This window comes from Gymnoscopelus braueri, assembly GCF_963280865.1.
Source record: "Gymnoscopelus braueri genome assembly, chromosome: 6".
NCBI classification, from domain to species: Eukaryota; Metazoa; Chordata; class Actinopteri; order Myctophiformes; family Myctophidae; genus Gymnoscopelus; species Gymnoscopelus braueri.
In genome coordinates, this window is record NC_137607.1 from 41,567,703 (window position 1) to 41,582,359 (window position 14,657).

General features: G+C 40.6%; 1 protein-coding gene across 1 annotated transcript in view; it reads right to left on the reverse strand.

Moving 5' to 3' along the window:
• The window catches only part of ppp1r2 (protein phosphatase 1, regulatory (inhibitor) subunit 2), a 34,620-nt gene extending 22,663 nt beyond the window's left edge, over positions 1-11,957 (reverse strand). The window contains exon 1 of the mRNA XM_080431912.1: positions 11,526-11,957. Within this exon, the coding sequence (XP_080288038.1) occupies positions 11,526-11,683 (158 nt within the window). The 5' untranslated portion in view covers positions 11,684-11,957. The remainder of the gene's footprint in view (positions 1-11,525) is intronic.
• Positions 11,958-14,657: the final 2,700 nt, after the last annotated feature.

A 14,657-nucleotide genomic window follows, 5' to 3' on the forward strand; every position in this document is an offset into this window, starting at 1 on the left:
GACTGCTGATCATGATTAGGCTAAAACTGCTGACATTGTTTCTGCAGTCAATGCATGCTACTCATACTAGTGCCATCATGATGATCATGCTAATTATGTTGACTGCATTCCTAGGCTACTGCATTAATGCTACTCATTCTGCAATTGCTGGCAAAATGTCTGCTAATCATGATTATGCTAATGATGCTGCTAGTACTAAAATTGCTGCAAACGTGCCGATCATGAACATGCTAAGTTACTACTAGTGCTATGGCCACTACCTCATTAATACTGCATCCATCTACCTCACATTTAGCAATTGAAAGCAATATCACGCAAAGTCATTTATCAGCATTCATGAATATTCTGCTTTGTGCTTCTTTTTCCATGTCCGGCTTAATGCATGGTGATGGGATGCCTAATGCCGATGGGGATGAGTGCTGTTCACCTTGGATACTGGGGAAGTCAGGTTTGCAGGCCTCGTGTCTCAACAGTGACAGTGTCAGTGTCAAATCATGTAGCAGTTCAATTGCTCTAATATGTGGTGGAGGTAAAGTAGGCCGTTTCATATTACGATGAAATAATCAAATGAACTTGCAGTGCAGATTAGACGTTATTGGTTGCATTCTACCGTTGCGTATGCTCTTGTATTGCTAAATTACACTTGTTAAGGATCAGGATGAGCTAAAGGGATTCTCATTTTGCTGCATACACTTGGATAAGAGATGGTAGAGACGTTGTAGCACAGGCTAACACAGTACGTTTGCTTCTTGTAGCACAGCATGTTTGCTTATGTGGAAGCTTTAGATTGTTGTAGCACAGGCTAGCTCAGCATGTTTGCTTCTATGTGGAAGATTAGATTGTTGTAGCACAGGCTAGCACAGCATGTTTTGCCTATGTGGAGGCGAATTGTTTAGCACAAGCTATCACAGCATGTGTTGCTTATGTGGATAGCTTTGGATTGTTTGTAGCATAGGCTAGCACAGCATGTTTGCTTCCCACGTGGGAGCTCGGATTGTTCGTAGCACAAGCTAATTCAGTTGTTTTGCTTCTGTGGAAGCTTGGATGGTCGGTAGCACAAGCTAAACACAGCATGTTTTACTTCCCATGCGTAAAGCTATCAAATTGATTGTAGCACAAGCTAACTCAGCATGGCTTGCTTATGGGGATAGCTCTGGATTGCGGTAGCACAAGCTATCATGGCATGCTTGCTTCCATGTGGAAGGTATATGGTACAGTATATAGAAAGTTGGTTGCCAAGTGATGTTGTCATGTTATGAGCAACAAGCTTACAGAGTAAAGTTATTGCAACAGGATAGATGGTGGGGCTTTAGTAGAGTCTCAGTCATTTGTCAATGTTGGCTGGTGCGCACCAATCCGCAAAATATCTCGCAGGACGGATAAAGAGGGACTCCGATCCTGGCTGCGCTGTTATCAATAGTTACACTATGTTGATGGGCTCTTTGCTTTTCTCATGCTTATCAAAAGCTGGGTGACTGGAAGTCTTTGTCCCCGTATAAAAGGCGCGCTTTATCCGCCAGATTGGGATGCTCACGGCATATTTGGCACCACATCACGGTGTGTTCATCACTGGTGACGAGTGTTGCAGCGCAACCAGCAGCTTGCGGTGTGCAACTGACTGTGTCAGGATTTGAGGCCACACTCGCGCATTGGCGTGCAGCATGCGTCCCCACACATCCACAGTGAAGCACGCACTTTTCACTGCGGATGTGTGAGTGGCTTCAGGAAGTAAATTCCTGTCCCAGCGGTCTATAACGGCGTCATCTCGTCCAGGGTGGCTTACCATGGTAATTGCAAGAATAATTCTGGTTCTAGATTCCAGGTTGAACTACCTATGCTCTTGGCGGCTCTGTGAGCTCTCAAGGCAGCGTGAGAGAGCTGCTCGAGATGTGGGCTTCTCAGTGTTCTCAGCACTATGCTGCATCATCTACTGTGCGGGCCAGCACAAGGCTCTCAAGGCAGCGTTGAGAGAGCTGCTTGAGATGTGGGCTTCTCAATGTCTTCTCGGCACCTATGCTGCATCATCTACTGAGCTGCCTAGCCTCGCTGCTAAACTCTGCTAAATCAATTCTGCCAACCTCTAGCGTCTGGCTCTGTTGGGCCGATTCAGACTTGCAACAGATGGCATTTCGTGCTAAATCTATTAGGCTATGGATGGAGAGGGATATCGGCGTTAGTTAATATTATTCACATGTCTAATAATCTGCGTCAAGCTCTGCAAGCTATAATTTAAGCTTGTATACCATATTCTTTCTGCATCAACTGCTATGATGCTAATTGCTAACTAATGCTGCCACATGGCGCTTAACCCATTTAGACCAAGGCCGATTTAAAAAATCGCCTTCTAAATCTGACTAAGTTCTGGAAACTTCAAATAGTTAAAAATATATATAAAATGCATGTTGCTATACGGTAAATGGCAACATGAACCCAAAATGGGTTAAATTGGTCATTGGGCTAATCCAGAATTGCAATAACATTGTGTTTGTCTCTCCATCTGTAGGCCTAAACTTGAACTGGTTCACTGCAAAGCTGCGAGAGATCTGCTCAAGCTGCGGGCTTTCTCCATCCTCCGTATTGGTGTAGCTACACCTGCAGCGCTGCTTGTCTTCTGCTTCTCTAAATCTATGGGGCGATGGTCCTCAGGAGCTTACGTAGATATTGGTTAATAAGGATGACATTCTGCAGGCAAAAAGCTCATGTGTATGAGTGCTCTCGCTGTTCTATCGCTAATTCAATAAATGCTGCTTGAGCATTATTGACGCTTTAATTACAACTCGGGTGGATTGCTGGGGATTTAGTTTAGTGGTGATGTCATGGTGCTAAAAAATGTTGGTTTATTTATAGCGCTAAAAAATGTTGGGCTTTCCTTGGTAGCGCTAAAAAATGTTGGTCTTTCTATGGCAGCGTTAAAAAATGTTGGGTTTCTATGGCAGCGTTAAAAAAATGTTGGGTTTCTATGGCAGCGTTAAAAAATGTTGGGTTTCTATGGCAGCGTTAAAAAAAAAGATTTGGGTTTTCTATGGCAGCGTTAAAAAATGTTGGGTTTTCTATGGCAGCGTTAAAAAATGTTGGGTTTTCTATGGCAGCGTTAAAAAATGTTGGGTTTTTCTATGGCTATGCAGTCAGGCTAATCATATCAAGCTCAGTCTATTAGTAATTGCTGCTTCAGGGATCGTTGGGTACTGATTCAGATTTAAGTAAAGATAGCACGTCTTTACACACATAGTCAGTACACTTTATTTATTATGGATGATAAACAATAGTTATCATTCATCATAGGATGACTCATTATATATATATGTGTATATATATAGCAGATTTCTTTGAAAAAGAAATAAATATAGAATGTCCTCTTCGAATCCGAGTTGGTGAGGCACAGCGTGGACGCCATATTAGGATACCGTCTAGGACTCCTGAATTCAGGGATCAGCAGGTACCTGGATTCATCAGGCTTGTTGAACACATGGTGCATGCTGCATTTGCAAGTTAAACTTAAAAAATTAAATGTGAGGAACACTATCATGTTAGTAAAAAACAAGTCATGGAGCTCCACCATTCTCACAGATGGTTGGTCCGGCGTCAGGCCCTGTGCTCTCAAGCCGTTTTGGGGGTTCTTGCTGTTTTGGGGGTTTAATTCATTCCCTGTAAATGCTAATTGGCATGTAACATTCATTAAAATGTTATCCTTACAGGGAATGAATGGATTCAGAGGCCTGACGCCAAACTATGCTTCCTCTTGTTCTATACCATGCTCAAGCTTGCTAAATATATATTGCTAATAAATATATATTCTAATCCAATCTAAGAGTTGTCTGACTGAAATGAGGCGCAGTTTATGGAGCTAGTTCAGGCCAGGCAACTCAAGGGATTGGGCTAACCGATCAGGTGACTAAGTCACATGCACCTTTCTCCTGGTCGGTGAGTTATAAGTAATGCTCTGCCTACCTGTTCAGTCTGGTTGCGCTCTTCTGCTGCTCTGACGTGCGACGCTGCTGCTGCTGCTCTGCTGCCGAGATCCTGCCGGATCTGCTGCCCTTGCTTGCTACGTATGCTGCTGACCATGAATAGTCTCATCCCACCGCCTCCCCGGCATCCACCTGTAGGCTCTGTTTCTAGATCCCCTTGGGGGTTTAATTCATTCCCTGTAAATGCTAATTGGCATGTAACATTCATTAAAATGTTATCCTTACAGGGAATGAATGGATTCAGAGGCCTGACGCCAAACTATGCTTCCTCTTGTTCTATACCATGCTCAAGCTTGCTAAATATATATTGCTAATAAATATATATTCTAATCCAATCTAAGAGTTGTTTGACTGAAATATGTGCCCTGAGTGCTGCAGTGAGCATCGTGTGCACTGCACACATGTGCATACGGAAAGCCGATCATATGCACACACTAGGGCTCCAAAGCAATCAAGGGTTGTGATTTTATTGTGTTTATTATTGTATTATATATGTAAAACTATCATACTATTGTGAAACTTGACAATTAATTCAACCATCTTATTTGGTCAGATGTTGTACCTTGCTTTCCTTTCATCATCATTACACAAGGGTTGATAAACAGAACAATACACAATTCATGTCTCTTCATCCAGGATCCCAGAGGCACAATACAATCAGAAGTCATTACATACTATTTAAGATATGGCACTGTCCCAACAAGCATAGCGAGCCAAAAAGCATTAAGGAAATGACTTAACAAAAACACATGCTGTATTGTCACCACAAAATCATACTAAATAATTGTGATTGGTATCAGTACTAAGCAAAATAATCAGAAATATAATTTTAGCCATAATCATGCAACCCTAACACACACACATTATACTATACAAAAACTAAACCTGGGTCATCCACCAGTGTGTCTCAGAACTCTCTAGCCAGCCAGCCTGTGCTTTCAGAATACATTAGGTGCTGCAAATAATGGTCGGGTTGCCTGGCAAAGTGGTTAGAAGACCAATTGACCAGCACTTGGCTGGTGTTGATTTCACTCCTCACGCGGTCTACTCAGGTGAAGTTCACATCCTCCATTAAAAAGCCTGGAGCTGTGGACGGATCAACTGTGCTCTGCTGGTCATACGAACATTGCAGGCCTTTTACTGCCAAGCACACAGGTGCACAAAACTCCTACTGTACTGTACCAATCCTCCAAATAAACAGGAGTTAATGCTGTTACCGCCCTAGGTTGTAAATAACTTCCTTATCACATAGTTAAGTTTATATGTACTTTGTGGTCAGTGACCACATTCATGTCATATAAAAAGTATGCCATATGAATATGGATAATGTGTTATCTTCCTGTCTACAAGACAAACTGCTGTTGCTGTATACAGTGTGTAGTATACTCAATGAATGGAGTGATTCTGATTGACTGGGCTTTCCCTTAAGAAAAAGTCACTTGGATGGAAGCCTCATCTGCTAATGCATTTGCTTCAATGGAAAACATAGGATGTCCCGAGTCCAGACCAGAGTGGCTGGCTTTCTGCCATGAACCTGAAGTATTCATAACATAAATTAAACTTATTGATTAGGAAACATCATCATCATTGCAACGTGTAGTGTGGCTCTCTCTGAAAGCCTCTTCTGAAGACTCCTCGTCAAATGGAATTACGATCACTTAATGACAGTTGTGTGGGAGCTAGAGAACATATTTTTCAGAGCTCCTGCGGAATCCTTGCTAATATCATATATCAATGTCAGTGATTTTATAACATGATGTGGACGGTGTCAAATCTCTGAAAACACAAGTGCAATACAAGTTCATCATTGTCAAGGAATTATGGATCAAACAGGATGACAAGGCAAACGGAGTCGGAGACACTTTGCATTTCTAAACCCCAATTCTTACTTAGTCGCATGAGAGTCTCGTACATCGACGACGACCTGGAAGCTCACAGCGAGTTGCATCCATTCCACGATGCGTTGTGAGCTTGTAGGTCTGCTATTTTGTATTTTCTGACCGGGAAAGCATTCATACCATCTTAGATTTTATTTAGCTCTATCTATATATCGAACCACTGATATAGCATATATTTTTCAGAAAACCGTTGGGATTCCCAAGACATTTTTAGAATCGGCCTCAGGTCTTAATGGGTTAAGACAGTATTACAACACATGCAGCACAGAAGATCTAGTAGAATGTGACAGCAAACCTATTCAGCACATACGTAGTAAATTTGTAGGCATGAATTTGAATATTTCATTAAACATTAAAGGCAGCCGGGAAGCTGAAATTAAAACGTACATATCACTGGACATCTGGGGAAGAAATATGCACTGCAGCAAATCAAGTACTGTAACCTATTTGAATACATGGAGGGAATTCAAATGTACACCAGAAATAGTGGCTAAGATGAGCCCAACACATTCAGATGTTGGAGAGGCTGTGGTGCACATATTGGAGATCACAACCACATATTATGGACATGGCCAAGTTGAGAACATTTTGGGAGGAGGTATTTGGCTTTTAAATGTATCACAAGTTACTGGTAATTTCATTGGACTGAAAAAGTATGGGAAATCTTCTTAATCTAGCCTACCAGGTGGAACAAATGACACTCACAATCTTGCATACTAAGACTTCAATATATTTGCCCTGTTATGGTCGTAATACAGTATGGCTTCTCACATCCTTCTAAATTTTCTAAATTCTTTGTCAAATCACACACACACACACACACACACACACACACACACACACGGCTGCCTGTCACGATTACGAATTTTACTTGACAATTAATTGTCACACAAATAATTGCGATTAACGATATAATTGTGTTTTTGGCATTTTGGAACATAATATGTAAAAAAAATATTTCTATTTGCCTTTTAGGCTTCGTAATAAAAACTGCACAGGGCAGATATGACAAATGAATTACTTATATATACAAAGAAATTACTGACATATTTAATAATTTTATACAAAAAATAACAAAATAACAGCGGAAATAGCTTTGTTTCCGCATTGTAAGCTTGTAGATCTGCTATTTCTGCTCTATTTTACATTTATATTTTCATATACTATATTTTATTTTTATATTTTATCTGAAAATATAAAATATTTATATATATAATAATATTTTAGTATGAAAATGTATGCAAATGTTTCAACATGGAAACGATTATGACGATTATGCACAATAATTAATCTCGAATAATTGTGATTAGACGATTATGTAATAATAGTGACAGGCCTATTTGCCACTTGCCAGACGACACAGTCAGCCCATTCTTCTCTCAAACCACTCAAGTCAGTCAGAGAGTCAAATACACACAAAACAATGCATTGATGACATAATGTACCACACACACAAATAAAAATGGCTCTCACAGCAGAGAGCAGCAGACTACTACGACACACTAAATATAGACCTGCATCTCGTGCGCTTGATAACACAATAACACAACCTTTTTCTCCTGAGGGTCCAACAGCTGGAAACACTGCGCTTAGGGCAAACTCATTAAATAGAGTGAGTCGTTACTCGTTATCATGAGAGGTTACTGTTCTAAGCTATCGGGTAGCAGAGATAACAAGCAGCATGGGCAGGTTTCCGGTGCTTTCTAGAATCTAGAGCTAAGTTTCCATTTGAAAAGTGTGTCAATTTTAAGTGCATTTCCAAAAAGTTGGCAAATGAAAAGATGGTTTGTTGTGTTTAGCCACACTGAGCCCAGTGGCAGAAGGGAAACATGGGTTAATTCCTGATAATCATTTACTCTGCCGGCATATAGGGGAGAAATTAAAGTAAAGGTGGCTCACTTTTTCCTCCACAGTTTTAAAGTCTCAGAGGTTCACTGAGGTTCACCTGCTGTGCCATCAAGATAAGGTTTAGGTTTTGGGAGACAGTGAAGGGGAGATAGAGTTTCATGGGAACAACCCTGTTGCAACCCTGCTTCAGGTCATTGGCTGTGATGAATTATGTACCATAGGGCGTGAGGCTTTAACAATAAAGTTGACTGATAATAGAGTGTGAGTGAAGGGATGACTAGATGGGCCTCAGAATAGGAGGGAGCTCAGATGGCTAAAGCTATACAGTAGACATGTTGATGTGGCACTAAACAGGAGGGGGTATGCACTATGCAGGGCACACATCTCCTAAGGGACAATAGAGTAAATCTTGGATATTTTGCTCCATGACAAAAAATTAAAAATTATTCCAAGAATAAAATAACCTTGCAATAACCTTGCAATGCATTGCTAAACGGTATCAAGACTGACTGGCTGCGTTAACAGCGAGTGTTAAGGCGGTTACACACCGGCGAATATGCGAATTTACGCAAAATTCGGACTCGTTCCGAATAATTAAAAGACGCTTTTTTCGCTCCGCGAAACTGGTGTGGAAGCTTGCATTGACTTTATAAGGTTTTTAAAAAAAACATATTATTCGCATGAAAAAATTCGCCCCGGTGTGTAAGGACCTTTAGCTTCAGCTGACCTGTGAGTTTATAGTGAGTTCTATGTGACTCTGTGACAGTCAGCAGCCGTACAATGTGGAACGCACAGACTCTATGGCACAGAATCATATTCTCTCTAGACCTCTCTCTCTATAGAAGGAAGCTGGATTGTTTCGTGTCAGTGCAGGTGTCACGGTGAATGAACGTTGGGTGCTGGATGTCTGGACAGCTGGCTGACAATCAGGATATCCTGAACTGGGAAGGAGGCATGGGGCAACGTTGCTCTCTCACGGTCGATTCAGATAAGAACAAAATGGGTATTTTGGAGGTTGGACTTGTCTTGGAACACAATGCTAGTGTTGTTACTTCAAACAATGGTCCAGAAAGTAATCATGGGAACCTGTGGCATATTACCTATCAGGAACATTGGACACATTCCAAAGTATTCCCAATGACTAATCAAAGTCACATATAAGGGACTTATTGTTTCTGCAACAAATCTTTGGCCTACTTGACAGCTGCTGTCCTCGAGATGCTATAAGTTAGATGAGTCGAAACTCAACTCTGATAAGGGGCTTAATGATAAATGACAAAAGTAAAACGGCATAGTCAGGAGACTCAGCCGAACAAATTAAAAAAAGGATTTCCTGGCAAATCAGTCATCAGTCAAGGTCAACCACTGACACTCAAGAACTGCAATAGAACAGGCTAGTTTTAGTGCTCAACTCCACGATAAGAAGCAGCCTAGACTGATGCTGCCTGCCAGACATTAAATTTTTTAGACTCTTTATCCACTAATCAACCAAAATAATATTGAACTGACTGAGGCATGAGCAAACCCAATCAAAAGGTTGTGTACAAATGAAAACAAATGAACAAAACTTTTAATTAGTGCTTACGCTCAGTTTTTATGCATCACATATCTGGAACAAACTCCCAAAATATTAGCAGGTCTGGTATAACTCTCAGTTCTTTTAAATTGAAGCCGAATACTTTTCTGTGTGCTGCTGCCTTTTATTGAGTTTTTTTAATAATTTCTTGCCGACTCACTCCCCATTTTCCACTGCAGTATGAAAACTCACCTCTTCAGACTATCTCACCCCCTAGCACTCCTCATTCCTTGCCAATTGTTACATCATAAAGATGTATGTTGGATACTTGTTCGTATGTTATGTTATTTAGATAGACATACACTGTTTGCTTGTCCACAAATGCCAAGAAAGTTATTTACAGTACATACATAGCAGCATGTGTTTTAGACAGGTTCGATGTTTACCTGGTATCCTAGTTACTTTATAGCACATTTTCTCTCTCCTTTTTGCACTCTATTTACTTGACCATTTACCCTGTTTGTTGACTATGGTTCATGCCATTTACTCTGATCCTGCACTTTGCATGTCGCTCTGGATAAGAGCATCTGTCTGTGCTAAATTGTAAATTGCATGCTGTCAAGTGTGTTTGCTTGAAGCATGGCCTCTTCCCTATTGATTTGTTGCTTGGATGCCCACTGTGAGTCCTTCCGAAAGCCTTGTTTTCCTTCCTCTACACTACAGCAGTGATTCTCAGCCTTCTTAATTTCAAGGACCCCCTGTTTGATATGCATCAGGCCACAACCCCCCATTTGATAATATTTGATAATATTTGTTTTTATCTGGTACCAGAATCTACAGTACACTTAATGGTTTCATAACCATCAATCATTTAGCTGGGGACCCCTGGAACCTCCTCAAGGACCCCTGGGGGTCCCCAGACCCTACATTGAGAATGGGTGGTCTACACTGTACAGACACTATTTTGGTATCAACACAGGAAAGCTTGGCTCACTGCTAGGATTGGAATTCGCTAATAACTGCCATCCTCCAATGGCCCATTTTCTCATTGGGCGGTTCAGCTATGATCTGTCATAATGAAGCCCTAAAGCTTTAAGCAGGGAAAAAATGTCTTGCTAATAGATCACGGTAGCTGACCTCACTATTTTTGTATGCAGCTACATTTGAGAAAGCCGTTTTCACCTCTGAATTGCAATATCTAAATAAAAAAGATAACATTGATGTTTTGTCTCATATCACAAAGAATCCACCTATAGCTGCATAATTGGGATTCCTGAACACACACAAAAAATGACTGATTCTCTCTTTAGTTTGTGAGTCACTCTAGGTTCACCCAGCAGTTACTCCAGGGCAAGGCTGCAAGGAGAAAGTGGAGCAATAGCTCTGGTCCAGAGCACCAAAGTGACTTCTGTAGAGGAAGTGTCAGTGTCAATGAGATCAATAGCCTGGTAAACACCCCCTCCCTCCGGAAATCTCATGCATTGAAACAAAATGTGTGTCGCAAGCTTCTTTCATTTGACGGAGTGAGGTTATGAGATCAATGCCTCAGAGGTGCCTTTCCTAAGGCACAAGAATAAGATAAGATCCACAGCCAGCTGCAACACTTCTGACAAGTCTAAAAGGCCTACTATGGACATATATGGTGTTATGAAAAGTGTGTGTGGGGGTTGGAGTAGTATTGGATCAAGACTATCATACAGTAGATATATTTTATCGAGTCTGACTTTTACTTTCTTACTTTTATGATCATAGATATGCAAATGTAAAAATCTATAAAATACATCTATGATAGTCTTGATCTAAGGCTAGGGTTGGAAACCTCTGCAGACAGTGTTGTGAATCTTTTTCTTCTTTTTTTAATCTCTTTGCACCTTTCAGTGAAATGTTGTAACAGAGCAGTGGTTCTCAAAGTGGATTACTCCATGGGTTCCTTTATGGGGTTCTGAGTTTAACCCTTACAAGTCTGTAAATAGAAAACATAAACTGAACTCAAAATGTGATGCAAGTTTGCATCAGTCAAGGCACCTTTCCTGAGTGTAGCTTACTGCGTTGTTTGCAAACAGACTGTATCCCTGCATTATTTCCACCGATCAAGTATGCCAGTGATAATAAAAAGCCCACTTGACAGCCACCAAAGTTCACCAAAGCAGCACAGTGTCCGGCTAACTGCTAACTACCATTAGCCTGACAGGGAGGGAGTGGAGGCTAACAAGTGTGTAGCTAGCTTTTCTAACTCTATGGTAGCTAGCTAGCCGGTGGCTAGCAGCAGCAGCAGCAGCAGCAGCATTAACTTACTGTTGTTCATCCGGATCTTCAGACAGTCCCACCGAAGGTTCCTCTCCGTCTGGGTTCTCCTCCACCTGCACCGGTACGTCCTCGTGAAGCAGAGATTTGACATTAGTGCCGCTGCTCTTGTTCTTCAGGATGCCTTTAATGGGTCTCGGAGCTGCCATTCTATCCACACGCTGCTGTATGTGACCAGCTACAGGACCCACCGGTGGTGATGATAGGATCGAAGAAGTAGGCGATGTTTTATCTCGTCTGTTTCTAAAAAAAAAGCAAAGCGCGTCCCCCCTGTCAACTGATCAGTCAATTAGCAGAAGTAGATTAAGTCGAAACGGTTCATAACTATAACTCCTCGATGATAAACTCAAGAGGAATGTGTCATTGTGCAGCATGACATGACAGCTCGACATTTCATATTGCCTGCTGGCTGCTGTCTGGCGCTGCCTGGGAGACAGCAGTAGCAGGGGCAGTTTATTACCAGTGTTGCCAGATTTTGCGAGAGAAGTAAGCAACAGAGGTCTATGAAAACATGCCCAAAAGAAGCGGCCACGTACATGAGCACTTTAAACTCTATATATATATAGGAAAACATTTGGAATAGTTTTGAAACATTATTTTTTAACAACACAAATCTGGTACGGGCCTGGGGCCTCCCTGGCACAAAATGTTTTCAGAATTGTGTGGGTCCTTGACATGACAGTAGGCTACTGACGAGGTCCCAGGACCGAAACGTTTTCTTTTTTAATTCATTATGAGCACAGAGCACTTGATGAGCATTTAAAATAAATACATTATATTATATTATATATAAGTCTTTCTAAGGAGTTCTCCTTATTTTTTTTGCAGTGAGCGAGTCTTGTTCTGCCAGTTTTCCTCTATATTTTTTAGACCACCGCACCTGCAGTCAACCGTTACAAAGGACAAAGAAGGATGCAACAGACTAGTTTTCCCTGTTCTTTGGTCCTTGACATGAAAAATGTTTGAGAACCACTGGTTTAAACAACATTTCACAGCAAAGCCCAAAATAAGCACCTGTACTTCACAAACAAGCCCAAAAACCGCAACTACCAATATTTAGAAGCAACTCTACAGAAAAACAAGCCCAACGTCGCTTATAATAAGCAGACATGGCAACCCCAACGCTTGGTTCAGACTATCGCGAGATGTCACATGCGTTGTTTTGAAGCCCAATTTATACTTCGTCGCATGACGGTGTCGCGCCTAGAAAATAGCAGACCTACAAGCATGCATACAAGCCTATCTGCTATTTTAGACAGTGGTATATGTAGCTAAAGTACATATACTCAAGTACTGTACTTATAAGTACACTTTTGAAGATGTTTTACTTTCCTGGAGTGTTTCCAATTTTCAATACTTTTACTTTACCACTACATCTCAGAGGCAAATTGTACTTTTTACTCTACAATTATTTGAAAATATTAGTTTCTAGTTACTTTGTAAATTTTGATTATTATTACAAAACATGCATTAACCACTTCAGCCCTATGCATACTTAGGCTATTTGAAAATAGCCGATCTGTGAGCTTGTAGATCTGCTATTTATAGTTATACATCAGGACACTTGTGAAATGGGACATTCTGCAAAATGAGTACTTTACTTTCAGTACTTTAAAGGTAGGGTAAGTGATATTTTTTGGTATTTTTTTGTTAAAAAGGTTAAAGTACTATATTCAGAGCGTTTGTTCGGTCACATGGGTCTCTCTAGCTCTTTAATAAACAGAATATAGTACATTTTCAGGTAGGTGACACATTTTAAGCCAATCAGGACAGAGCACTGAAAATGCATTTTCTGTTTAATAAAGAGCTGGAGAGACATTGGAGACTCCTTATATGGACAGGACACTCTATAGTAATGAGCACTATCAGAACATAGACCCATGTTGCCCTTATTTGAGTAATTGCAAATCACTTACCCTACCTTTAAAGGGATACTTCACTTTCGGGCCGGGGACACATTTAAAAAAAATATTAAAAATAAATGAAAAAAGTTATGGAAAATTCATGGCCCCCTCACACATTAGTAGGACACTCTAATGCGTGAGGGGGCCATGAATTTTCCATAACTTTTTTCATTTATTTTTAATATTTTTTTTAAATGTGTCCCCGGCCCGAGAGTGAAGTATCCCTTTAAGTAATACTAACAGAGTATTTCTACATTGTGGTATTGGTACTTTTGCTTAAGTAAAAAATGTGAGTAGGCTACTTTTCCACCATTGATTTTAGATTTTAGACTATTAATGAAAATAAATAATTAAGTTAAAGCCTCACTATGTAGTTGTTTTTTTAATTAATACAATGTAATTTTGTCCACTCTGTATGGTAGAGCATGTTAATACAGTATATATTATACAATTGGGGTGGTTGTATTTGGTCTCCCTGCTCTTCTATTGAGACATTTAGATCGTGTCAAAGGTTATGTCTCACCTAGACACAGGATCTGACACAAATTTTGACCTGATGGTCAAGATTGCATTTATCCCCTGAGCAAGCAGTTCAGCTCTAGTAGCTCAATGGTAAAAGAAAATGTCAACATTTGCGTAGGAAACAAATCCGGGGTAGAAGAGGAAAGTTACATAGTGCTGTTTTAAAGAGTCAGAAATCGAGAAATCTTCACTGTATAGCCTTACATTTATGAGACTATATCCACACAGACCCTCTCTCTACCTTGAAGGGATTTAAATATATTTGTCAATTGTAATACTGTAGCCTACATTTTTGGTTGGTTGTTTTTCTTCACCTCTCGTCACCAGGCATTCTGCGATATCTGGTTCCTATTTACTGCTCAGTGCTGAGATCCGGTCTAGAGCCCACCAACTGTATCCGGTCATTTTCCCACACACATGCATGCATGCACCGTTTCCTTCTCTGCTCTAGACCCCAGATAGGATCAGCAACCTGCAAAGCAAATTGACGCTTGTGTAGGTCGTGTCTACGTCCCGAGACTGGGATCAAATCAAGGGATCAGTTGGCTTTGCAGGTTGCTGTGCAGCTATAGCCGATACGGAAATGAAAAATGCATTCCAACAGTGTTCTATGTCCAGGTGTTTCCTTCATTAACTTGTATACAGAAATTCAAATAGTTAAAAAACGATAAAAAAAAATCATAGACAATAAAATGAA